The 27,211-nt window shown below is 46.1% G+C and overlaps 1 protein-coding gene across 2 annotated transcripts in view; it reads right to left on the reverse strand.

The window, feature by feature from the left end:
- The window catches only part of GDA (guanine deaminase), a 185,009-nt gene that overhangs the window by 81,729 nt on the left and 76,069 nt on the right, over positions 1-27,211 (reverse strand). For both annotated transcript variants that reach the window (XM_040417079.1, XM_040417077.1), the window contains exon 2: positions 9,036-9,124. In XM_040417079.1, the coding sequence (XP_040273013.1) occupies positions 9,036-9,124 (89 nt within the window). The remainder of the gene's footprint in view (positions 1-9,035; positions 9,125-27,211) is intronic.

Here is a 27,211-nt window from a genome sequence, read left to right on the forward strand (position 1 = left end):
TGCCGGGAGCTGCAGTCCTGTCACTCAGCTACCTGCGTACTGTCTCTCCCACACTGAATGATGAAGCAGGAAGACTTCTCTCTGCTCCACCATTCAGCCTGCAGTCACAGATTGCGCTGCCGGCCTGAGTGGGAGGAGCATGTAGCATCGGAATCTGCCCAAGCTCCGCCCACACAGTGCTGCAGAGCGATCTGTGCCTGCAGGGGAAAGAGGACTGTGAGCTTCAGGAACGGGACAAGGGATAGGGCAATACTACTACAAAGGGGGCAAGGAGGGCAATACTACTACAAAGGGGCACATAGGGCAATACTACTACAAAGGGGGCACAGAGGGCAATACTACTACAAAGGGGCCACAGAGGGCAATACTAATACAAAGGGGGCACAGAGGGCAATACTACTACAAAGAGGCACAGAGGGCATTACTACTACAAAGGGGCACAGAGGGCAATACTACTACAAAGGGAGCACAGAGGGCAATACTAATGCAAAGGAGGCACAGAGGGAAATACTACTACAAAGGGGCACAGAGGGCAATACTATTATTAGGGGAGCACAATGGGCATTACTACTGTGGAGGGGGCACAATGGCCATTACTACTATGGAGGGGGCACAATGGGCATTACAACTATAGTTCTATGTTGCACTTAGCAAAAAAGACTTTGTTATGTTTAACTCTGGCCTCATTCTACTTTACTATATTTCCACTGTATTGATCCCCAGGGAGCAGGGGCTGGGGGAGTCCACCATGATAAAACACTTCATCAGGGCCACTACCACTCCTATCCTCTACACCAGCTACTCAGGGGGTCTCTGCACACTGACATAAGAATTCAGACCCTTTACTCAGGACTTTAAAGTTGAAGTTGAAGCACCTTTGACAATGATTACAGCCTCCAGTCTTCTTGGGTATGATGCCACATGGTTTACACAGCTGAATTTGGGGGATTCTCTTCTATTCTTCTCTGTAGATCCTCTACAGCTCTGTCAGGTTGGATAGTGACCTTCGTGGACAGCCATTTTCAAGCCTCTCTGGAGATGTTTGATTGAGTTCAAGTCATGGCTCTGACTGGGTGACTCAAGAGTTCACAGAGTTGTCCATAAGACACTCCTGCGTTGTCTTGTCTGTGTGCTTATATTGAACTTTCCACTCAGTCTGAGGTGCAGAGCATTCTGGAACAGGTTTTATTAAGAATATCTCAGCACTTTGCTCCATTCAGCTTTACCTCAATCCTGACCAGCAGGGCCGGCTCCAAGTTCATGTGGGCCCTTGGGTGATAAATCTCAGTGTGCCCCCCACACAATATAATGACCCCACAGTGGCCCTCCATTCAGAATAACGATCCCCAGTCGCCCCCATTCATAATAATGACGCTCCAGTCGTCCCCACACTGGGGGTTATACTGTATGGGGGTCATTAGGGGTCATTATACTGTGTAAAAGGGCCCTCACTAGCTAAAACTGACTGGGCCCCACAGCAAACTTTCGTACAAACCGCCCCCCCCCCCCCCCCCACACACACACAGTGGTTTCACATGACGTTTTTCTATCCATTTGATGTATGGCACTGTATGCAAATGTGCAGCACGCCATGTTTTTGTATCCTGCAGAGTCCAGTAAAAAAAATACATACGTTTTTTACTATGGAACTGTATGGTCTGAGGCACCTATTAATGTATAAGTTTTTGGTATACATTAAATGGATGGCAAAAATGTGATGTGATCCCAGCCTTAGTGTCAGAATAAGCACTAGTACACAGCGGGACAGAGATGGGGGGCCGCCATGTACTGACAGAGCGCACAGCCTGGTGCTGGTGGTCAGCAATCTGCAACTTTTCCCCACTCATGCCAGGTATAAAAAAGGTAGCATAGGCAGGGAAGGGGATACAGTTATGGCCATACAGTTATTAGATAACACCTCCATACAGTGACCAGATAAAACCGCCATACAGTAACTGGATAACACCGCAATACAGTTATTGGATACTTCCATACAGTAACTGGATAACACCACCATACAGTGACCTGATAAAAGGGTATAAGAGGGCACAGTACAGGGAATGACTAGGGGCACTGTACAGGGTATAGTAAGAGGGCACAATGCAGGGTATAAGGGGGTATAGTACAGGGTGAAGGGCACAATCACATGACCCTGAGATGTTAGAAGGTCCTTATAGTGCATGCAGTTTAGACATCACCATAATGAATGGCAGAGGAGTCAGACTGGTGATCGGGGCCCTAGATGGACAGGAGTGGTGGACACAGCAAGTATCCAGTGGAAGGGGCTCTGAGGGGGATTCATACAAGAAGTAGTGGCAGGAGCTCTGTGCAGGGCAGCAATAGGAGATAGGAAGGTGGAACAGGAGCTGTGGATACATGAGGGAGGAAAGGAGACAGCAGGGGCTCCATGTGGATGAGATAGGACAGGATATGGGAGCAGGTGTCATGAGGCAAACTGCTTAATGAGGCAGTAAAACAACTACATAGCATGAAGCTGCTGGTCTACTACAGCATCCAGCAGCAGCTTGAAGAGTTCCCTGACCTACACCCCTCCTGTCCCACAGAGAAGAGACAGTCACAGTGCAGACTCACTCACAGACTGTCTGCATCTCTTCACACCTCTGCCTCGCTGGGGTCTCTCCTCAGGCAGCACCCTGTGTAGAGGGGGTGCGTTTGAAGCTTGTAAGGTAAGGTGCTGCTCTGCTGGAGTGAAGAGGGGGCGTGTCTGAAGCTTGTAATGTAAGGTGCTGCTCTGCTGGAGTGAAGAGGGGGCGTGTCTGAAGCTTGTAATGTAAGGTGCTGTTCTGCTGGAGTGAAGAGGGGGCGTGTCTGAAGCTTGTAATGTAAGGTGCTGCTCTGCTGGAGTGAAGAGCGGGCGTGTCTGAAGGTTGTAAGGTAAGGTGCTGCTCTGCTGGAGTGAAGAGGGGGCGTGTCTGAAGCTTGTAAGGTAAGATGCTGCTCTGCTGGAGTGAGGAGGGGGCGTGTCTGAAGCTTGTAAGGTAAGGTGCTGCTCTGCTGGAGTGAAGAAGGGGTAGGTCTGAAGCTTATAAGGTAAGGTGCTGCTCTGCTGGAGTGAAGAAGGGGCATGTCTGAAGCTTGTAATGTAAGGTGCTGCTCTGCTGGAGTGAAGAGGGGGCGTGTCTGAAGCTTGTAAGGTAAGGTGCTGCTCTGCTGGAGTGAAGAGGGGGCGTGTCTGAAGCTTGTAAGGTAAGGTGCTGCTCTGCTGGAGTGAAGAGGGGGCGTGTCGGAAGCTTGTAATGTAAGGTGCTGCTCTGCTGGAGTGAAGAGGGGGCGTGTCTGAAGCTTGTAAGGTAAGGTGCTGCTCTGCTGGAGTGAAGAGGGGGCATTTCTGAAGCTTGTAATGTAAGGTGCTGCTCTGCTGGAGTGAAGAGGGGGCGTGTCTGAAGCTTGTAAGGTAAGGTGCTGCTCTGCTAGAGTGAAAAGGGGGCATGTCTGAAGCTTGTAAGGTAAGGTGCTGTACTGCTGGAGTGAAGAGGGGGCATGTCTGAAGCTTGTAATGTAAGGTGCTGCTCTGCTGGAGTGAAGAGGGGGTGTGTCTGAAGCTTGTAAGGTAAGGTGCTGCTCTGCTGGAGTGAAGAGGGGGCGTGTCTGAAGCTTGTAATGTAAGGTGCTGCTCTGCTGGAGTGAAGAGGGGGCCTGTCTGAAGCTTGTAATGTAAGGTGCTTCTCTGCTGGAGTGAAGAGGGGACATTTCTGAAGCTTGTAATGTAAGGTGCTGCTCTGCTGGAGTGAAGAGGGGGCGTGTCTGAAGCTTGTAAGGTAAGGTGCTGCTCTGCTGGAGTGAAGAGGGAGCGTGTCTGAAGCTTGTAAGGTAAGATGCTGCTCTGCTAGAGTGAAGAGGGGGGGTGTCTGAAGCTTGTAAGGTAAGGTGCTGCTCTGCTGGAGTGAAGAGGGGGCGTGTCTGAAGCTTGTAAGGTAAGGTGCTGCTCTGTTGGAGTGAAGAGGGGGCGTGTCTGAAGCCTGTAATGTAAGGTGCTGCTCTGCTGGAGTGAAGAGGGGGCGTGTCTGAAGCTTGTAATGTAAGGTGCTGCTCTGCTGGAGTGAAGAGGGGGCGTGTCTGAAGCTTGTAAGGTAAGGTGCTGCTCTGCTGGAGTGAAGAGGCGGCGTGTCTGAAGCTTGTAAGGTAAGGTGCTGCTCTGCTGGAGTGAAGAGGGGGCGTGTCTGAAGCTTGTAATGTAAGGTGCTGCTCTGCTGGAGTGAAGAGGGGGCGTGTCTGAAGCTTGTAAGGTAAGGTGCTGCTCTGCTGGAGTGAAGAGGGGGCGTGTCTGAAGCTCCACAGCATGGAAGCTTGTAAGGGGGACAGAGGCAGCCGACTCTGCTGGCTGCTGAAAAAGGCTTTCATGTGACTAAGCTCCCTGCCCTCCAGCAATGAGCACTTCCATCTGTATTGATGGAAGCGCTCATAGCAGTGCAGTGGGCCCCCCAGGAGCAGTGGGCCCCGGAACCAGTCTCCCTTTCCCATCCGCTGAAAATCACCCAACAGCTTTATGCTGCCACCACCATGCTTCACTGTAGGGATGGTATTGGGCAGGTGATGAACATTGCCTAGTTTCCTCCAGACATGACACTAAGAATTGAGACCAAAAGGTTTCATGAGACCAGAGGATCTTTTTTCGCATCCTTTAGGTGGTTTTTTTGCAAACTCCAGGCAGGATTTCATGTGTATTTTACTAAGGAGGAGCTTCGCTCTGTTGCGGTGTTGGTTAATCTTCTGGAAGTTTCTCCCTTCTGCACACAGAATCTTTTGAGGTCAACCAGGGTGACCATTGGGTTCTTGGTTAACTCTCTTCACCCCTGATCACTCGGTTTGGTGGGGTGGGCAGTTCTAGGAAGAGTCCTGGTTGTTCCAAAACTTTTTGCATTTAAGAATTATGGAGGGCACTGGGTTCCTGGGAACTTTCAGTGCAGCAGAAATGATACCCTTCTTCAGATTTCTGACTCTACACAATCCTGTCTGTGATTCACTGTAAAAAAGTCACTAGTATATGTATCTGTACCTGTAATCTTGCGCTGCAGGTTTTCAATGCGATGTGGGAAGATCACAAAAGCAAGTAAATCAAGAAAGTTGAAAACCCCGCTGCTTGATACACCTCCTCCCTTCTTGGTACGGTTACAAAAGGCACGTGCTTCCTGACGAAGCGTGACAGCGAAACCCGGGTCGGGCGATACCGAAGTGTGCATACCAGTGTTTTATGCGTTTTATCAGAGATACTGTTGTAAGTACAATAAATCTTTGCATGTGACGGTGGCAGTCTGAGCTTCACTATTTTTGCGACAGTTAATTACCCACAGGAGTGTTGGAGAGAGGAGGGATCCTCGGGTATACCCCTTGCAGATCTTTCCCCGTGCCTTTTGTAACCCGTACCAAGAAGGGAGGAGGTGTATCAAGCAGCACGGTTTTCCACTTTCTTGAATCCTGTCTGTGAGCTCAGTTATGCATTGTCAGCTGTGAGATCTTATATAGATAGGAGTGTGTCTTTCCAAATCATGTCCAATCAACTGAATTTACCACAGATGGACTCCAATCAAGGTGTGGAAACATCTTAAGGATAATCAAGAATAATTAGAGGCCCCAGAGCTAAATTGTGTCATAGCAAAGGGTCTAATTACTTATATCCATGCATAATTTTGACTTTTTCTTTTTTTAATAAATTTGCTAAAATTTTAAAAAAATTCAGTTATACGTTCTCATTATGAGTACTGATTGATGTTCGAAAAACTTCATTTTTTTATTTTAGCACAAGGCCACAACATAACAAAATGTGAAAAATGTGAAAAGGTCAGAAGACTTTCCAAATGTAACATAGTAACATAGTAACATAGTACATAAGGCCGAAAAAAGACATTTGTCCATCCAGTTCGGCCTGTTATCCTGCAAGTTGATCCAGAGGAAGGCAAAAAAAAAACTTTGAGGTAGAAGCCAATTTTCCTCACTTTAGGGGAATAAAAAATTCCTTCCCGACTCCAATCAGGCAATCAGAATATCTCCCTGGATCAACGACCCATCTCTAGTAGCTATATCCTGTTATATTATTACACTCCAGAAATACATCCAGGCCCCTCTTGAATTCCTTTATTGTACTCACCATCACCACCTCCTCAGGCAGAGAGCTCCATAGTCTCACTGCTCTTACCGTAAAGAATCCTTTTCTATGTTTGTGTACAAAAGTTCTTTCCTCCAGACGCAGAGGATGTCCCCTCGTCACAGTCACAGTCCTGGGGATAAATAGATGATGGGATAGATCTCTGTACTGCCCCTGATATATTTATACATAGTAATTAGATCTCCCCTCAGTCGTCTTTTTTCTAACGTGAATAACCCTAATTTTGATAATCTTTCAGGGTAATGTAGTTGCCCCATTCCAGTTATTACTTTAGTTGCCCTCCTCTGGACCCTCTCCAGCTCTGCTATGTCTGCCTTGTTCACTGGAGCCCAGAACTGTACACAGTACTCCATGTGTGGTCTGACTAATGATTTGTAAAGTAGTAGGACTATGTTCTCATCACGGGCATCTATGCCCCTTCTGATGCAACCCATTATCTTATTGGTCTTGGCAGCAGCTGCCTGACACTGGTTTTTGCAGCTTAGTTTGCTGTTTATTAAAATTCCTAGATCCTTTTCCATGTCAGTGTTACCGAGTGTTTTATCATTTAGTATGTACGGGTGACTTGCATTATTCCTTCCCATGTGCATAACTTTACATTTGTCAGTGTTAAACCTCATCTGCCACTTATCTGCCCAAGCCTCCAATCTATCCAGATCCCTCTGTAGCAGTATACTGTCCTCTTCAGTGTAAATTACTTTACACAGTTTAGTGTCATCTGCGAAAATTGATATTTTACTATGCAAGCCTTCTACAAGATCATTAATAAATATATTGAAGAGAATAGGGCCCAATACTGACCCCTGAGGTACTCCACTAGTGACAGTGACCCAATCTGAGTGTGTACCATTAATAACCACCCTCTGTTTTCTATCATTGAGCCAGTTACTTACCCACTTACAGACGTTTTCTCCCAGTCCAAGCATTCTCATTTTATATACTAACCTTTTATGTGGTACAGTGTCAAATGCTTTAGAGAAGTCCAGATATACGACATCCATTGATTCGCCGCTGTCAAGTCTAGAACTTACATCCTCATAGAAACTGATTAAATTAGTTTGACATGACCGATCCCTCACGAAGCCATGCTGATATGGCGTTATTTGCTTATTTCCGTTAAGATGCTCTAAGATAGCATCTCTTAGAAAACCTTCAAACAGTTTACCCACAACAGATGTTAAACTTACCGGCCTATAGTTTCCAGGCTCTGTTTTTGGACCCTTTTTGAATATTGGCACCACATTTGCCATGCGCCAATCCTGTGGGACATTCCCTGTCAGTATAGAGTCCGCAAATATCAGAAATAAGGGTCTAGCTATGACATTACTTAATTCCCTTAGGATACGGGGGTGTATGCCATCAGGTCCTGGCGATTTGTCTATTTTAATCTTTTTAAGTCGCTGTTGTACTTCTTCCTGGGTCAGACAGGACACTTTTAATGGGGAATTTATTTCAACATTCAGCATTTCATCTGACAGTTTATTTTCCTCAGTGAATACATTGGAGAAAAAAATATTTAACAGCTTTGCTTTCTCCTCGTCGCTCTCTGCGAATCCCCCCTCATTACTCTTTAAAGGGCCGACACCATAAGATTTATACTTTTTAACATTTATATAATTGAAGAACATTTTAGGGTTAGTTTTACTCTCTTTGTCAATTAATCTCTCGGTCTCTAGTTTGGCCGCTTTTATTTGTTTTTTACATGTTCTATTTTTTTCCTTATAGTTTTTCAGTGCTTCCGTGCTACACTCCTGTTTTAGTGATTTATATGCTTTCTTTTTGTCATTTATTGCTTTCTTTACAGTTCTGTTTATCCACATTGGTTTCTTTTTGTTCCTTAACCTTTTATTCCCATACGGTATGTACCTCTCACAATGAGATTTTAGGATGTTTTTAAAGATATCCCATTTTGTGGCTGTATTTTTATTTTGAGGACTTTGTCCCAGTTAGTTGGTCCTATGGCCTCTCTTAGTTGGCTAAATTTAGCTTTTTTGAAGTTTGGTATTTTTGTTCCTCCCTGTAGAAACGCTCTTTTGAATGATAATTGGAAGGTTATTACTTTATGGTCACTATTTCCCAGGTGTCCACCAACCTGCACATCTGTTGTTCTGTCAGGCCTATTGGTTAATACTAAGTCCAGTATGGCCGTCCCTCTAGTCGGGTCCTGAACCAGTTGGGAGAGGTAATTGTCTTTGATTATTGCCAAGAACCTGTTTCCTTTATGAGATATACAAGTTTCGGTTTCCCAGTCTATATCTGGGTAGTTGAAGTCCCCCATAATAACCACCTCATTATGATTTGCCGCCTCGTCTATCTCATTTAGTAGTAGATTTTCTGTGGACTCTGGTATATTAGGTGGTTTATAGTAAACTCCTATTAGTAATTTATTGTTATTTTTAGCTCCATGTATCTCTACCCACAGTGACTCCACATGTTCATGTCCCTCACTTATGTATTGTATATAATGAATGTATTGTATATAATGAATGTCTGTGACTGAGGGATGGTGAGAACTGTCCATTAATTAATTAAAGTCCTTGAATCTCTCTACCTGTCAGAGTAAAATTCTTTTGTGAACACTAGAGACGAGCAAAGTTTTTAAAAATTCGATTTGGCTGCTTTGCCGGATTTTACAAAACAATTAGCTCTGTGACTAATTACTTTGTCATGAAGCACTATGTTACTATGTAAGATGGCCGCTGCGGCCTCTTCGCGCTCAAATGGATGAGGTGAGTATGATTTTTTTTACCGCCATTTCAGGGAAAATTTATTCATTAACATGAAGCACTGGGAAATTCAGCTTCACAACAAATTGAATTTTCCCTGAAATTCGGATCGAAGTGCACTTCGCTCAACACTAGGGAACACCTTTGCAAAACTGTTATAACCAGTAAAAATTACAGATATTTACTTCTTGCCAAGTTCTTGAATGTTGCTTTCATCAAATCCCCACTTCTGAGCCAATCTTGTCTGATTCTGGGCATCTTCAAAGAACAAAATCTGTAAAAAATAAAAATAAAAACACATTAGGCATATGAACTTGTGGAATTAGTTTCAGAGTATTTTTTCTTTCTTCTACATGGATAATGATCAATCTGTGGACCACATTTGTATTCCGTACCTACATATCTAAATTAAGTGTACACATTCCTAAGCACACACAAGGCTGAATACATAATATTAATATATATTTTTGATGAAACATACTTTAAAGTGAATGTGCCGCCTATATTTTTTTCTGCCAGTTAAAAGGAGGGTGTAGATAAGCTTTTACAATCACCTATTGTGAATGGTGAATTCTGTGTTATCTTTGTGTAGATGATATCTGTCATTGTAATCCTGTCTGTGATGATAATGAGATAACTGCTGAAAGTGATCTCTACATAAGAAGTGGTATATTATTAGACTTAGTGGCCTGTGCAAAAAAGCAGGGTTTTAGGATTATTTTTATCTAGATACTTACATGGAAAATTAAAAGAGTTTTCCAAGTCTTTACAAATGATGAACTTTCTTCAGGAGAGGTCATCAGTATCTGATCAGTGGGGGTCCGACATCCAAGACCCCTGCCGATCAGCTGTTTGAGAAGGCACCAGTGTTCCTGTGAGCGCCGCAGGCCTCTTTTAGTTTACCAAGCACAGGGTCATAACATTATATAGAGGCTGTGCTTGGTATCGCAGCTCAGCCCCATTCACTTCTATGGGGCTGAACTGCGCCTAGGCCATATGACCACTGATCATATACTGATGACCTGTCCAGAGGATAGGTCATCAGTTGTAAATTCTCTAAAAAACCTCTTTAAATATCACGAAAAATTATTAAAAAATATATAGTTTATCATAAAAACTTGATTTAAACAGAAGGTCATATTCTGGTACATTCCATTTAAGAACTTGCACTTGTGTGACCACTACAGTGCAAAATGAACCTAGATCTGTCATGGTTAAATGCTGTACTATCTGCAGGCATTATGTTATAAACCAGAGCCGAGGAGCTGAGAAGATTAAAGAGCACCTGGTAAAAGGATCAGATACATATATAGAAGATTATAGATTTGTAGAAAAAGCTTCTATATAGCTTTTGATTTATTATTAAATCTATCCTATCTAATACCCTACTACTAGTAACCTGAAGGGGGCTTTTACTCAGTGGTTGACAGCCTTTGTATGCATGTATTCTTAAAAAAAACTGTAACAGAAGGCTATAAAACTGTTACAACGGGGAAAGAGAAAATCCACATTAACCTCATGGACACTGGTCATTTCAGCTCCGAGAAATCCATCACTACCAGGCACCTGACCTAAAAATGCGGTGTAATCCATAAGAGAACTATTGAGAAGTTCAAGAAAGAAGCAGCTGAGATGCCCAGGTGTTGGACAAATTGACGGTTGAGCAGAATGTGATCTCACCATTGAGATTTCCCTATGGAAATTTGATACAGGGAAGTACTACATTACCATCACTGATGTTCCTGGGCATTGTGACTGCACCAAGAACATGATCACTGGCACCTTCACTGATGGACTGCCTTGTGCTTATTGTGGCTGCAGGTTTAGGGGAGTTTGCAGCTAGAATTTCCAAGAACGGACAGGCTTTTGAGCACGCCCTTTTGACTTTATGTTGATAGGCAAAAAGCTCATCATTGTTCATTGTATGAACAAGATGTATTCCACAGAACCTCCTAACAGCCAGAAGAAGTTTGAAGAAGTAACAAAGAAAGTTAACACCTACATTAAGAAAATTGACTACAATCCAGCGACAGTTGCTTTTGTTCTAGTTTCTGAGCTAGAAGCTAGCAGTAATATGCCATAATTCAAAAGCTTAAAAACTGAAAAGAAAGAAGGAAATTCCAATGGATTTACTCTTCTAGAAGTACTGACCTCAATTATCCCCCCAACCCAACCACTAAGAAAACCCTTTGCATAATCCTCTGCAAGATGTTTATAAGATTGAAGGTATTGGAAGACTTCCAGTGGAAAGAGTTGAGACTGATTTCCTGAAGCCAGGAATGGTGGTAATATTTGCACCAGTAAATGTTACCACAGAAGTAAAATCTGTAGAAATACATCATGAAGCTTTACTGGAAGCTACACCTGGAGACAACATGAGCTTCAATGTTAAGAATATTTCTGTTAAGAACATCATGAGAGGCAATGTAGCTGGTGATAGCAAGAATGACAGCCAATGGAGGCCGTCACTTTCACAACTCAGGTAATTAACAGGTAATCACTCAGGCTTGAACTGCCTTAGAAGTTTGCAGAGCTTTGCAGAAAATGGAGGACAGCTTCAGGAACTTAAAATCTGGGGATGTTGCCATCGTTGAGATGGTTCCTTTGAAACCAATGTATATGGAGACCTTTGCTGAATACCATCAACTTTGCCAGTTTGCCGTTTGTGATATGAGACAAATGGTGTCTGTTGGAGTCATTAAAGCTGTGAGTAAGAAGGCAGGAAACACTGCTAAGATAGTAAAATTTGCATTGAAAGCTACCAAGATGTGATGCTTCTCATTATGTAAGAAAGTAACTTATTTTTGCTGTAGATACCTAGTTCAACAAGAGCTGATGAGTTTGCCCTGAAACACCCCTATCACTACTGGGCCCTACCTGCAGTGGACTAGGCACCCTGTTATGAGTGATCCCGCTATCAGTAACCTAAGTAGATGACCTGGGAGGTTCCTGTGGGTGGACTGGAATCTGTGTTCACTGGGTGGCTGCTGGCAGGTGGAGCGAACGGGTCAAATAGTCATACTAGCTTGGGTCAAAAAACAGAGAGGTCAAAAGTAAAAGCCAAAACCGTATCAAAAGTCAATGTCAGGAACAAGCCAAGAAAAACCAAGAGAGACAAAAGGTAAAGAGATGCAAAGACAGAAGAATGGTCACTGAAAAGTCTGGGGTCAAACACAGTAGTGGATGAGAAGACAAAAGAGATGAAAGAGCAGTTGGGGGAAAAAGCTGGGTCAGAAGCACAAGAATGCTCACTGTACCTTACAGAACTAACAACACAGGAACCAAGTGGCACGTGCAATAACTGACAAAAAGCAGTTCCAGGTGCATCACTACATAATTTAGCCTAATGTCAATCCCCTGGTCCAAATAGCTCTGAGCGTTAGTGTTTATCTTCATTTTTTGTTTTAGATGGTGGACTTTGTCCTGACCCTGCCTCGCCCCTCTTTTTTATACGTGCAGCCGAGCCATCTTGTGTTCTAGGGGTTATATACTCTCTGATATAATCTATCTGAATCTGTTATTACTAAAGTCTCGCGAGACCATTTTAAAACAGGAATCTGAAGTTGGTACCTGACTGGTACCTTGGTACCAAAGCCGACTTCAGAACCAAGGGGTACATTTATGGGCTCCATTCACACGTCCGCAATGTGTTTTGCGGATACACGGAGACACGGATCCGCAAAACACGGAATGCGGCAATGTGTGTTCCGCATTTTGCGGACCGCACATTGCCGACATAATAGAATATGCCTATTCTTGTCCGCAATTGCGGACAAGAATAGGACATGTTCTATTTTTTTGCGGAAACGGAAGCACGGATGCGGAAGTGCGGATCCGCAAATGTGGATGCGGACAGCACATTCCGTCCCCATAGAGAATGAATGGGTCCGCACCCTTTCCGCAAAATTGCGGAAAGGATGCGGACACATTTTGCGAACGTGTGAATGGAGCCTAAAAGCGACGTTTTAAACACCGATCTTAATAAACCCCTAAGGCTCCATTCACACGTCCGCAAAATGTGTCCGCATCCTTTCCGCAATTTTGCGGAAAGGGTGCGGACCCATTCATTCTCTATGGGGACGGATTGTGCTGTCCGCATCCACATCCGCACTTCCGCATCCGTGCTTCCGTTTCCGCAAAAAAATAGAACATGTCCTATTCTTGTCCGCAATTGCGGACAAGAACAGGCATATTCTATTATGTCGGCAATGTGCGGTCCGCAAAATGCAGAACACACATTGCCGCTTTCCGTGTTTTGCGGATCCGTGTCTCCGTGTATCCGCAAAACACATTGCGGACGTGTGAATGGAGCCTAAGCTGGATGTGGATCCGCTGAAGTTATGAAGAGGTGTCAGCCTCTTCATAGCTTCGGCAAATCTTCCGCCAGTTCTAAGGCCTCTTTCACACGGGCGTTGCGGGAAAATGTGCGGGTGCGTTGCGGGAACACCCGCGATTTTTCCGCGGGAGTGCAAAACATTGTAATGCGTTTTGCACTCGGTGTTCTGTAAATAGTATTATTTTCCCTTATAACATGGTTATAAGGGAAAATAATAGCATTCTGAATACAGAATGCATAGTAAAACATCGCTGGAGGGGTTAAAAAAAAATGTAAAAAAATTTAACTCACCTAAGTCCACTTGTTCGCGGCCCGGTATCTCCTTCTGGCTTCATCTGATCTCTGTGCAGCAACAGGACCTGTGGTGACGTCATTCCGGTCATCACATGGTACGTCACATGATCTTTTACCATGGTGATTCACCATGGTAAAATTTCATGTGACGTACCATGTGATGACCGGAGTGACGTCATCAAAAGTCCTTGACCTATAATTAATGCTCACCACAGGTCCTATTCAGTAAAGGGGACAGAAGGAGATGCCGGCATCGCGAACAAGTGGACTAAGGTGAGTTAAATGATTTTTTATTTTTTTTTAACCCCTCCAGTGCTGTTTTACTATGCATTCTTTATTCAGAATGCTATTATTTTCCCTTATAACCATGTTATAAGGGGAAATAATAATGATCGGGTCTCCATCCCGATCGTCTCCTAACAACCATGCGTGAAAATCGCACCGCATCCGCACTTGCTTGCGGATGCTTTCGATTTTCACGCAACCCCATTCATTTCTATGGGGCTTGCGTTACGTGAAAAACGCACAAAGAGGAGCATGTTGCGATTTTCACGCAACGCACAAGTGATGCATGAAAATCACCGCTCATGTGAACAGCCCCATAGAAATGAATGGGTCAGGATTCCGTGCGGATGCTGTGCGTTCACCTCCCGCAACGCATCCGCGCGGAAAACTCGTGTGAAAGGGGCCTAAATGTAAGACAGCTTCCTAGCTACCTTTTTCTATGCCTATATTTCTGTACTATATCAATTTTACTACAAGCACTTACAATACTCATAGCCAACCCCACATCCTACATTTTTTAAGGATAACAGGGGTGTATCTGAACTTTTCTTTTGTCTCTATTCTTAAAAATCAGTCCCAGAGCAGGATTTAGAGTACAAAGCTCACTGATTGGCTCTCGAGCCAAGTCTGCTTCTTTGCTCCAGAACAGGTAAACTCATCAAACTACACCATTTCCTACTTTTTTGCCTGACTTCTGCAGAGGAGACTGTTACAGATATTTGGAGCAGATGGAAAGGTATTTTGTGCTGCATTGTGGTATCTGGTGCTGCTCGGGGAGCTACTTAGTGCTGCAGAAGATGTATTTTGTGCTGCACTGTGCTATGGTATTTGAAGCTGCTGGGGAACTATTTAGTGCTGCAGAGGAGGTATTTTGTGCTGCACTGTGCTATAGTATTTGAAGCTGTCTTAGCTGTATTAGCTGAAGCTTCACCCAAAACTTTGTTTGAATACTGTACGGAGATTCAACCCCTTTAGAACTGGTGAAAGATCCGCCGAAGCTATGAAGGTAGTCCCGCGGACGGCCCGAGGTGCACAGCATCATTGTAATCTATGATGCTGTGTTCTCCTGTGCGCACGATGAATGCCGCTCCGGGACATATGGCGCGCTCACGGACCGTATGTCTCGGAGGGCATACGGTCGTGTGCAAAGGCCCTAACCCTGATTAAGCAATCAGGTTAGCAGATCTATTTATGTTTTATGTTATTCCTAAGTCATTATTCACATCAGTGACTCACAGCATGTGCTGCCCATGTTAGGGCTCATGCACACGATCGTTGGATGTTTTGCAGTCCGCAAATTGCAGATCCACAAAACACGGATTTTGCGGAATGAAACATCCGGCCCCTAATAGAACAGTCCTATACTTATCTGTAATGTGGACAAGAATAGGACATGTTCTATAATTTTGCAGACAGCACTGAACAGACGCGCGGTTGCAGATAGCAAACAGAGTGCTGTCCACATCTTTTGCAGCCTCATTGAAGTGAAAGGGTCCATTTCAGATCCACCAAAAAAGTAGATTGGATGTAGACCCAAACCACGGTTGTGTGCATGATCCCTTATCCACAGACATATCAGATATCCTTTTTTTTATGACCATAGGTCAGTGGAAGAACAATGGAAGCATATACTGTTTTGGTCCATGTTATGGACCAAACAAGTCCACTGACGTCTATGGGTCCATGAAAGCTACAGGCAGAACACAGTTGGCATCACTGTATTGTTAGTGGTTTTTACTGAACATTGGTAGGAGATGCTCTGGAAATTCTCTTTTCAATACTGATGATACATGGAGGGCAAAAGACATACATATGAACCAAACAAGGATCTGTCACGGATGAAACACTGAGCATGTTATCACATTGTCACCAAGACAGATATGTGCATAGGGCCTAAGAATTATGCAGTTATAGAGTATTATGTTTAAAAAAAATATGTAAAAATATGTACCAATTATATATATCTATATACTGTATATATAAATATTGTTGGGTTTCGCTCTGGTAGATAGGGTAAGCGGGCGCAGTACAGAGGCAAAATACAAGTTCTTAACTCAAAACATCAGTGTTTATTCACACTTGAGGCAATTGCACAAAACAGCACGTAACTTTGCAGTCCTGGTGTTAATTCACACACAAAGGAAAGTTCATATAACACAAGTCACCTTGCTGGCAGTTCTGCCTCCAGTAGTCCACAGCAGGCTTTAGGGGGCCTGTTTCCCCAGCATGCGGCTCTCAGCTCTCCTGCACGGCACAAAGCCTCAGATCCCAAAAACAGAGACATCTCTGCTGAGCCCAGCTGCCTATTTGAAGGGGTTGTCCGGGTTCAGAGCTGAAAGCCTGCCCATCAGTGCCGGTGACGTCACCGGGCTTCCTGGCAGCCCCATGGAGAGCCCCGTTCGTCACCGGAACTCCTGACAATGCCTTTGCCCTGCACGATTTAGCGCAGGGCAAAGGAGAGCATCGGAGCATGAACTACTCCGATGCTCAAGTCAGGGGGGCTGCCTGGGTGAAAATGTAGGTATGTCCTGGTTCACCTCTGAACCCGGAAAACCCTTTTAAGGACAGCCAGGTTCTGCCAAAACCCGGACCAGCACTTAAACTCCGGTCCGGTATTTGACCTCACCTGGCTGGAAACCAGCCCAGCCGCACATGCTGGGAGGAAATACCTACCTTGCCAGACACAACCCATCACTGTGTCACAATATACACACACAAAGTACTGTGCAACAGTTTTAGGCAGGTGTGGAAAAAGTGCTACAAAGTAAAAACACTTAAAAAATTTGAAGTTTCGTTTTTCTGAGTTTATTTTTATCCGTTAACAAAATGCAAAGTGAAAGTACAAAGGAGAAATCTAAATCAGATCAATATTTGTTGTGACCACCCTTTGCCTTCAAACAGTATTAATTCTTGTAGGTGTACTTGCACACAGTTTTTGAAGGAACTTGGCAGGAGGTTGTTTCAAACATTTTTGAGAACTTATCACAGATCTTCTGTGGATGTAGACTTTCTCAAATCTTTCTGCCTCTTCATGCAATCCCAGACAGCCTTGAAGTTGAGATCAGGGCTCTGTGGGGGATTTAAAATCACTTCCAGAACTCCTTGTTCTTCTTTGAAGATAGGTCTTTATGACATTGACTTTATGTGTGGGGTTGTTGTCCTGCTGCAGGATAAATTTGGAGCCAATAAGACACCTTCCTGATGGTATTGCATATTGGAAAAGTATCTGCTTGTACTTCCCAGCATTGAGGGCACCATTAATCCTGACAACATTCCCAACTCCATTTGCTGCAAATAGAGATGAGTGAAGTCTTGAAAAATCGCTATGTTAAAACTTGAGTTGAGCGAACACCTGGATGTTCGGGTTCGAGAAGTTCGGCCGAACTTCCCGGAACCCGAACCCCATTCAAGTCAATGGGGACCCGAACTTTTGGGCACTAAAAAGGCTGTAAAACAGCCCAGGAAAGAGCAAGAGGGCTGCAAAAGGCAGCAACATGTAGGTAAATCCCCTGCAAACAAATGTGGATAGGGAAATGAATTAAAATAAAAATTAAAAAAATAAAAATGACCCAATATCAATTGGACAGAGGTCCCATAGCAGAGAATCTGGCTTCACATCAGCAGAGAATCAGTCTCTTCATGCCATAGCAAAGAATCTGGCTTCATGTCAGCACAGAATCAGTCTCTTCATGCCATAGCAGAGAATCTGGCTTCATGTCAGCAAAGAATCAGTCTTCATGTCATAGCAGAGAATCAGGCTTCACGTCACCCACCACTGGAACAGGCCACTGTCACACATTTAGGCCCAGGCACCCAGGCAGAGGAGAGAGGTCCCGTAACAGAGAATCTGGCCTTATGTCAGCACAGAATCTGTCTTCATGTCATAGCAGAGAATCAGGCATCACGTCACCCACCACTGGAACAGGCCATTGTCACACATTTAGGCCCAGGCACCCAGGCAGAGGAGAGAGGTCCCGTAACAGAGAATCTGGCCTTATGTCAGCGCAGAATCAGTCTTCATGTCATAGCAGAGAATCAGGCTTCACGTCACCCACCACTGGAACAGGCCACTGTCACACATTTAGGCCCCGGCACCCAGACAGAGGAGAGAGGTCCTGTAACAGAGAATCTGGGCCTTATGTCAGCACAGAATCTGTCTTCATGTCATAGCAGAGAATCAGGCATCACGTCACCCACCACTGGAACAGGCCACTGTCACACATTTAGGCCCAGGCACCCAGGCAGAGGAGAGAGGTCCCGTAACAGAGAATCTGGCCTTATGTCAGCGCAGAATCAGTCTTCATGTCATAGCAGAGAATCAGGCTTCACGTCACCCACCACTGGAACAGGCCACTGTCACACATTTAGGCCCAGGCACCCAGGCAGAGGAGAGAGGTCCCGTAACAGAGAATCTGGCCTTATGTCAGCACTGAATAAGTCTTCATGTCATAGCAGAGAATCAGGCTTCACGTCACCCACCACTGGAACAGGCCACTGTCACACATTTAGGCCCAGGCACCCAGGCAGAGGAGAGAGGTCCCGTAACAGAGAATCTGGCCTTATGTCAGCGAGAATCAGTCTTCATGTCATAGCAGAGAATCAGGCTTCACGTCAGCCACCACTGGAACAGGCCACTGTCACACATTTAGGCCCAGGCACCCAGGCAGAGGAGAGAGGTCCCGTAACAGAGAATCTGGCCTTATGTCAGCACAGAATCTGTCTTCATGTCATAGCAGAGAATCAGGCATCACGTCACCCACCACTGGAACAGGCCACTGTCACACATTTAGGCCCAGGTACCCAGGCAGAGGAGAGAGGTCCCGTAACAGAGAATCTGGCCTTATGTCAGTGCAGAATCAGTCTTCATGTCATAGCAGAGAATCAGGCTTCACGTCACCCACCACTGGAACAGGCCACTGTCACACATTTAGGCCCCGGCACCCAGACAGAGGAGAGAGGTCCTGTAACAGAGAATCTGGCCTTATGTCAGCACAGAATCTGTCTTCATGTCATAGCAGAGAATCAGGCTTCACGTCACCCACCACTGGAACAGGCCACTGTCACACATTTAGGCCCAGGCACCCAGGCAGAGGAGAGAGGTCCCGTAACAGAGAATCCGGCCTTATGTCAGCGCAGAATCAGTCTTCATGTCATAGCAGAGAATCAGGCTTCACGTCACCCACCACTGGAACAGGCCACTGTCACACATTTAGGCCCCGGCACCCAGACAGAGGAGAGAGGTCCTGTAACAGAGAATCTGGCCTTATGTCAGCACAGAATCTGTCTTCATGTCATAGCAGAGAATCAGGCTTCACGTCACCCACCACTGGAACAGGCCACTGTCACACATTTAGGCCCAGGCACCCAGGCAGAGGAGAGAGGTCCCGTAACAGAGAATCTGGCCTTATGTCAGCGCAGAATCAGTCTTCATGTCATAGCAGAGAATCAGGCTTCACGTCACCCACCACTGGAACAGGCCACTGTCACACATTTAGGCCCCGGCACCCAGACAGAGGAGAGAGGTCCTGTAACAGAGAATCTGGCCTTATGTCAGCACAGAATCTGTCTTCATGTCATAGCAGAGAATCAGGCATCACGTCACCCACCACTGGAACAGGCCACTGTCACACATTTAGGCCCCGGCACCCAGACAGAGGAGAGAGGTCCTGTAACAGAGAATCTGGCCTTATGTCAGCACAGAATCTGTCTTCATGTCATAGCAGAGAATCAGGCTTCACGTCACCCACCACTGGAACAGGCCACTGTCACACATTTAGGCCCAGGCAGAGGAGAGAGGTCCCGTAACAGAGAATCTGGCCTTATGTCAGCGCAGAATCAGTCTTCATGTCATAGCAGAGAATCAGGCATCACGTCACCCACCACTGGAACAGGCCACTGTCACACATTTAGGCCCAGGCACCCAGGCAGAGGAGAGAGGTCCCGTAACAGAGAATCTGGCCTTATGTCAGCGCAGAATCAGTCTTCATGTCATAGCAGAGAATCAGGCTTCACGTCACCCACCACTGGAACAGGCCACTGTCACACATTTAGGCCCCGGCACCCAGACAGAGGAAAGAGGTCCTGTAACAGAGAATCTGGCCTTATGTCAGCACAGAATCTGTCTTCATGTCATAGCAGAGAATCAGGCTTCACGTCACCCACCACTGGAACAGGCCACTGTCACACATTTAGGCCCAGGCACCCAGGCAGAGGAGAGAGGTCCCGTAACAGAGAATCTGGCCTTATGTCAGCGCAGAATCAGTCTTCATGTCATAGCAGAGAATCAGGCTTCACGTCACCCACCACTGGAACAGGCCACTGTCACACATTTAGGCCCCGGCACCCAGGCAGAGGAGAGAGGTCCCGTAACAGAGAATCTGGCCTTATGTCAGCACAGAATAAGTCTTCATGTCATATCAGAGAATCAGGCTTCACGTCACCCACCACTGGAACAGGCCACTGTCACACATTTAGGCCCAGGCACCCAGGCAGAGGAGAGAGGTCCCGTAACAGAGAATCTGGCCTTATGTCAGCGCAGAATCAGTCTTCATGTCATAGCAGAGAATCAGGCTTCACGTCACCCACCACTGGAACAGGCCACTGTCACATATTTAGGCCCCGGCACCCAGACAGAGGAGAGAGGTCCTGTAACAGAGAATCTGGCCTTATGTCAGCACAGAATCTGTCTTCATGTCATAGCAGAGAATCAGGCATCACGTCACCCACCACTGGAACAGGCCATTGTCACACATTTAGGCCCAGGCAGAGGAGAGAGGTCCAGTAACAGAGAATCTGGCCTTATGTCAGCGCAGAATCAGTCTTTATGTCATAGCAGAGAATCAGGCTTCACGTCACCCACCACTGTAACAGGCCACTGTCACACATTTAGGCCCCGGCACCCAGACAGAGGAGAGGTTCATTCAACTTTGGGTTGCACCGCAATATAATGGTAAAATTAAATTAAAAATAGTATTGAATGAGGAAGTGCCCTGGAGTAGAATAATATATTGTTAAGGGGAGGTAGTTAATATCTAATCTGCACAAGGGATGGACAGGTCCTGTGGGATCCATGCCTGGTTCATTTTTATGAACGTCAGCTTGTCCACATTGGCTGTAGACAGGCGGCTGCGTTTGTCTGTAATGACGCCCCCTGCCGTGCTGAATACACGTTCAGACAAAACGCTGGCCGCCGGGCAGGCCAGCACCTCCAAGGCATAAAAGGCTAGCCCTGGCCACGTGGACAATTTGGAGACCCAGAAGTTGAATGGGGCCGAACCATCAGTCAGTACGTGGAGGGGTGTGCACAGGTACTGTTCCACCATGTTAGTGAAATGTTGCCTCCTGCTAACACGTTCCATATCAGGTGGTGGTGCACTTAGCTGTGGCGTGTTGACAAAACTTTTCCACATCTCTGCCATGCTAACCCTGCCCTCAGAGGAGCTGGGCGTGACACAGCTGCGTTGGCGACCTCTTGCTCCTCCTCTGCCTTCGCCTTGGGCTTCCACTGGTTCCCCTGTGACATTTGGGAATGCTCTCAGTAGCGCGTCTACCAACGTGCGCTTGTACTCGCGCATCTTCCTATCACGCTCCAGTGTAGGAAGTAAGGTGGGCACATTGTCTTTGTACCGGGGATCCAGCAGGGTGGCAACCCAGTAGTCCGCACACGTTAAAATGTGGGCAACTCTGCTGTCGTTGCGCAGGCACTGCAGCATGTAGTCGCTCATGTGTGCCAGGCTGCCCAGAGTTAAGGACAAGCTGTCCTCTGTGGGAGGCGTATCATCAACGTCCTGTGTTTCCCCCCAGCCACGCACCAGTGATGGGCCCGAGCTGCTTTGGGTGCCACCCCGCTGTGAACATGCTTCATCCTCATCCTCCTCCACCTCCTCCTCCTCATCCTCATCGTCCTCCAGTAGTGGGCCCTGTCTGGCCACATTTGTACCTGGCCTCTGGTGTTGCAAAGAACCTCCCTCTGAGTCACTTCGAAGAGACTGGCCTGAAAGTGCTAAAAATGACCCCTCTTCCTCCTCTTCCTCCTGGGCCACCTCCTCTTCCATCATCGCCCTAAGTGTTTTCTCAAGGAGACATAGAAGTGGTATTGTAACGCTGATAACGGCGTCATCGCCACTGGCCATGTTGGTGGAGTACTCGAAACAGCGCAACAGGGCACACAGGTCTCGCATGGAGGCCCAGTCATTGGTGGTGAAGTGTGTCTGATCCACAGTGCGACTGACCCGTGCGTGCTGCAGCTGAAACTCCACTATGGCCTGCTGCTGCTCGCACAGTCTGTCCAGCATATGCAAGGTGGAGTTCCACCTGGTGGGTACGTCGCATATGAGGCGGTGAGCGGGAAGGCGGAATTTATGCTGTAGCGCAGACAGGCGAGCAGCGGCAGGGTGTGAACGCCGGAAGCGAGAACAGACGGCCCGCACTTTATGCAGCAGCTCTGACATGTCGGGGTAGTTGCGAATGAACTTCTGCACCACCAAATTCAGCACATGCGCCAGGCAAGGGATGTGCGTCAAACCGGCTAGTCCCAGAGCTGCAACGAGATTTCGCCCATTATCGCACACCACCAGGCCGGGCTTGAGGCTCACCGGCAGCAACCACTCGTCGGTCTGTTGTTCTATACCCCGCCACAACTCCTGCGCGGTGTGGGGCCTGTCCCCCAAACATATGAGTTTCAGAATGGCCTGCTGACGTTTACCCCGTGCTGTGCTGAAGTTGGTGGTGAAGGTGTGTGGCTGACTGGATGAGCAGGTGGAAGAAGAGGAGGAGGAAGCTGAGTAGGAGGAGGAGGAGACAGGAGGCAAAGAATGTTGCCCTGCGATCCTTGGCGGCGGAAGGACGTGCGCCAAACAGCTCTCCGCCTGGGGCCCAGCCGCCACTACATTTACCCAGTGTGCAGTTAGGGAGATATAGCGTCCCTGGCCGTGCTTACTGGTCCACGTATCTGTGGTTAGGTGGACCTTGCCACAGATGGCGTTGCGCAGTGCACACTTGATTTTATCGGACACTTGGTTGTACAGGGAAGGCACGGCTCTCTTGGAGAAGTAGTGGCGGCTGGGAACAACATACTGTGGGACAGCAAGTGACATGAGCTGTTTGAAGCTGTGTGTGTCCACCAGCCTAAATGACAGCATTTCATAGGCCAGTAGTTTAGAAATGCTGGCATTGAGGGCCAGGGATCGAGGGTGGCTAGGTGGGAATTTACGCTTTCTCTCAAATGTTTGTGAGATGGAGAGCTGAACGCTGCCGTGTGACATGGTTGAGATGCTTGGTGACGCAGGTGGTGGTGTTGGTGGTACATCCCATGTTTGCTGGGCGGCAGGTGCCAACGTTCCTCCAGAGGCAGAGGAAGAGGCCGAGGCGGCGGCAGCAGCAGCAGAAGAGGCCGAGGCGGCGGCAGCAGCAGCAGAAGAGGCCGAGGCGGCGGCAGCAGCAGAAGAGGCCGAGGCGGTAGCAGCAGAAGAGGCAGCAGGGGGAGCCTGAGTGACTTCCTTGTTTTTAAGGTGTTTACTCCACTGCAGTTCATGCTTTGCATGCAGGTGCCTGGTCATGCAGGTTGTGCTAAGGTTCAGAACGTTAATGCCTCGCTTCAGGCTCTGATGGCACAGCGTGAAAACCACTCGGGTCTTGTCGTCAGCACATTGTTTGAAGAAGTGCCATGCCAGGGAACTCCTTGAAGCTGCCTTTGGGGTGCTCGGTCCCAGATGGCGGCGGTCAGTAGCAGGCGGAGTCTCTTAGCGGCGGGTGTTCTGATTTTGCCCACTGCTCCCTCTTTTGCTACGCTGTTGGCTCGGTCTCACCACTGCCTCTTCCTCCGAACTGTGAAAGTCAGTGGCACGACCTTCATTCCATGTGGGGTCTAGGACCTCATCGTCCCCTGCATCGTCTTCCACCCAGTCTTGACCCCTGACCTCCTGTTCAGTCTGCACACTGCAGAAAGACGCAGCAGTTGGCACCTGTGTTTCGTCATCATCAGAGACGTGCTAAGGTGGTATTCCCATGTCCTCATCATCAGGAAACATAAGTGGTTGTGCGTTAGTGCATCCTATCTCTTCCACCCCTGGTGAAGAGCTAGGTGGATGCCCTTGGTAAACCCTGGCAGCAGAGTCTTCAAACAGCATAAGAGACTGCTGCATAACTTGAGGCTCAGACAGTTTCCCTGATATGCATGGGGGTGATGTGACAGACTGATGGGCTTGGTTTTCATGCGCCATCTGTGCGCTTTCTGCAGAAGACTGGGTGGGAGATAATGTGAACGTGCTGGATGCACTGTCGGCCACCCAATTGACTAATGCCTGTACCTGCTCAGGCCTTACCATCCTTAGAACGGCATTGGGCCCCACCAAATATCCCTGTAAATTCTGGCGGCTACTGGGACCTGAGGTAGTTGGTACACTAGGACGTGTGGCTGTGGCAGAACGGCCACGTCCTCTCCCAGCACCAGAGGGTCCACTAACACCACCACGACCATGTCCACGTCCGCGTCCCTTATTAGATGTTTTCCTCATTGTTCCCGTTCACCACAATTTTGAGAATGGCAAATTTGGGAATAGTTTTTCAACCCAGAAAATAAAGTGTGCTTTTACGGTCGCTACAAATAACTTGACCAGCTAAAACAGTACAGATTTGCTTGAATAGAAATGTGAGACCTGTTTTTTTTTGCACTGTGTGACAGGTTAAGGTTTAATCTCAGAATCAGACTTCTATCTGCACGGTAGCGTGTGTCTTAGGTTTTTCTGAATGACACTATCAGTACCTTCAATGTAAGATATCCTTTTTGGGATAGATTTCAAGTAGGCCTCAAATACCAGAAACTAGTTATTGGGAGAATGGCAAATTTGGGAATAGTTTTTCAACCCAGAAAAAAAAGTGTGCTTTTACGGTCACTACAAATAACTTGACCAGCTAAAACAGTACAGATTTGCTTGAATAGAAATGTCAGGTCTATTTTTTAGGCGCTGGGTGACAGGCTCAACTTGCCCCTGATGTAGTATATGGCCAAAAAATAACCACACTGTTGATGGTTAAATGCACTTGGGTGACACAGGCTCAGCCTGCACCAGATGTAGTATATGGCCAAAAAATAATCAGACTGTTGATGGTTAAATGCACTTCCGTGACACAGGCTCAGCCTGCAGCTGATGTAGTATATGGCCAAAAAATAACCAGACTGTTGATGGTTAAATGCACTTCGGTGACACAGGCTCAGCCTGCAGCTGATGTAGGATATAGCACAAAATAACCACACTATTGTTGGTTAAATACACTTGGTGATAGCTTGTGCTGGCGCACCACAAGTCACAAAATGGCCGCCGATCACCCCAGAAAAAAAGTGATCTAAAAACGCTCTGGGCAACCTCAAAAAAGTGAGCAAGTCAATACTAGCACTTCAATGATCCACAGCTGCAGATCGATCACAGAATGAAATCTTTTGGAGGAGTTAATCACTGCCTAATCTCGCCCTAACGTCGCAGCTGCAACCTCTCCCTATGCTTGAATCAGCAGAGTGACGTGCAGCGCAACGTGACCCAAGCTTATATAGAGGCTGGGTCACATGCTGCACTGGCCAATCACAGCCATGCCAATAGTAGGCAAGGCTGTGATGGCCTCTTGGGGCAAGTAGTATGACGCTTGTTGATTGGCTGCTTTGCAGCCTTTCAAAAAGCGCCAAGAAAGCGCCGAACACCGAACCCGAACACGGACTTTTACGAAAATGTTCGGGTTCGGGTCCGTGTCACGGACACCCCAAAATTCGGTACGAACCCGAACTATACAGTTCGGGTTCGCTCATCCCTAGTTAAAACCCAATTCAGCCTATCAATCAATGGGACCATTTTTAGCAGCCGCTTAGACAGAAGTGCACCCATCTAACGGCTGTTAAAAACGGTAATACGCTAGAGCCAATATGGCCTTGATGCCACCACATGATCACTCTGGGAGCGCGCAGTGATATCATCACGCTCAGCACAGGTTCCTCGGTACGTCTTTTTCAATCAAGAGAGGAGCGGACTGCCTCTGAGTGAGCAAGTGGAGGAGGTGAGTATTTTTTTTCCCGTTCTTTCTAAGACAACTCAATTTTAGGAAAAATGATTCGTTACCACGAAGCACAAGGAAATTCAGCTTCATTTAGAATCAAATCTTTACTAAAATTCTGACCGAATTCCACTTTGGATGCTTTGCTTTGCTCAACACTAGCTGCAACAAATAAAAGAGACATCATGCTTTATGTCATATATCTTCTATATGAAAGAATCTTCATATAAAAGAGAGGATAAAAAAATATAAAAATTATATTATCCTTCAGGCGGACATAAAAAAACGCCTCTAAGTTCTTTTTATCAAGTATCTTAATTTGATTTGTGCAAGCAGGGAAACAAAGGAACAATTGTATATGCAAAAATATATAATAGTTTATTATAAAAACAAAGAATATAAAAACAATACAACTGCAAAACAAATGATGAAGTTACAAAGTAACACCCAAAATGTACCACACGGTGGTGTTAACACACCCCTATCTGATCAGCACAGTATGATTTAATGATTTATGACAACCAGTGTCATACTTTTTAACAAACGGACTCATATACCAAGAGAAACTTAGGATCTTCTGTTATCAAACAGGCTATAACAATAAAACACGGATTTACAGGAAAATAACTGTTATCCCTTGACTCTGTTTTCCTATGACCAATCAAAAATATATGATATTAATATGATAAAATATTCAGCTCGGCAATCAGACTAAGGAAAATAACTTTCCAAGGGTTTAGTCCTCTTTTCAAATAATGTCAGATCTTCCATTAACAATATGCATCTTTGCTAAGAGAATAATCAGCATTATGGAGGCGCCTAACACAATATGGGAACTCTTGGCTATATACCAAGAGAAATATCTTATTAATATCATGAGTAGTAAACAAAATATACATTACCGGGTCAAAGGTAGACAGAGTTCAGATGGGACCAGTTCTGAAGAACTTTCCTAGTAATCCAAAAGAATAATCCAAGTTTCTTCTGGTAAAGTTTTTCTTTTTGATTGAATGAATGGATGGATCAATGGATATATGGATTTTCTGGATCTTTGGATCTTTTGATCTCTCCCCCTAGCTCCCCTTTTTCATGCTACTCCGCACACGAGTAATTATTCCCCCCCCCCCTTATCTAAGAATCATCCCCTTTAGATTAGGGGTTCCCAATCAGGTAAGGTGGGTGTATTCGCATGCTAATAACATCATGATGTAATATCAACTCCTAATATGGTATAGAACAAATAATGAAATAATATAATATTGTCCATCTGCCTCCAGATGGCGCTGCGGTACTGTAGATGAACATCACAACTTTTAAGCATTAAAATTAAATATCTAATAATACGCTCTCAGGACCTCGTTGACATTTCTATATAAATCATTGAGGAAGGTCTTTTCCTGATACTTT

The sequence above is a fragment of the Bufo bufo genome, chromosome 2, assembly GCF_905171765.1.
Source record: "Bufo bufo chromosome 2, aBufBuf1.1, whole genome shotgun sequence".
In the NCBI taxonomy this organism is placed as follows: Eukaryota; Metazoa; Chordata; class Amphibia; order Anura; family Bufonidae; genus Bufo; species Bufo bufo.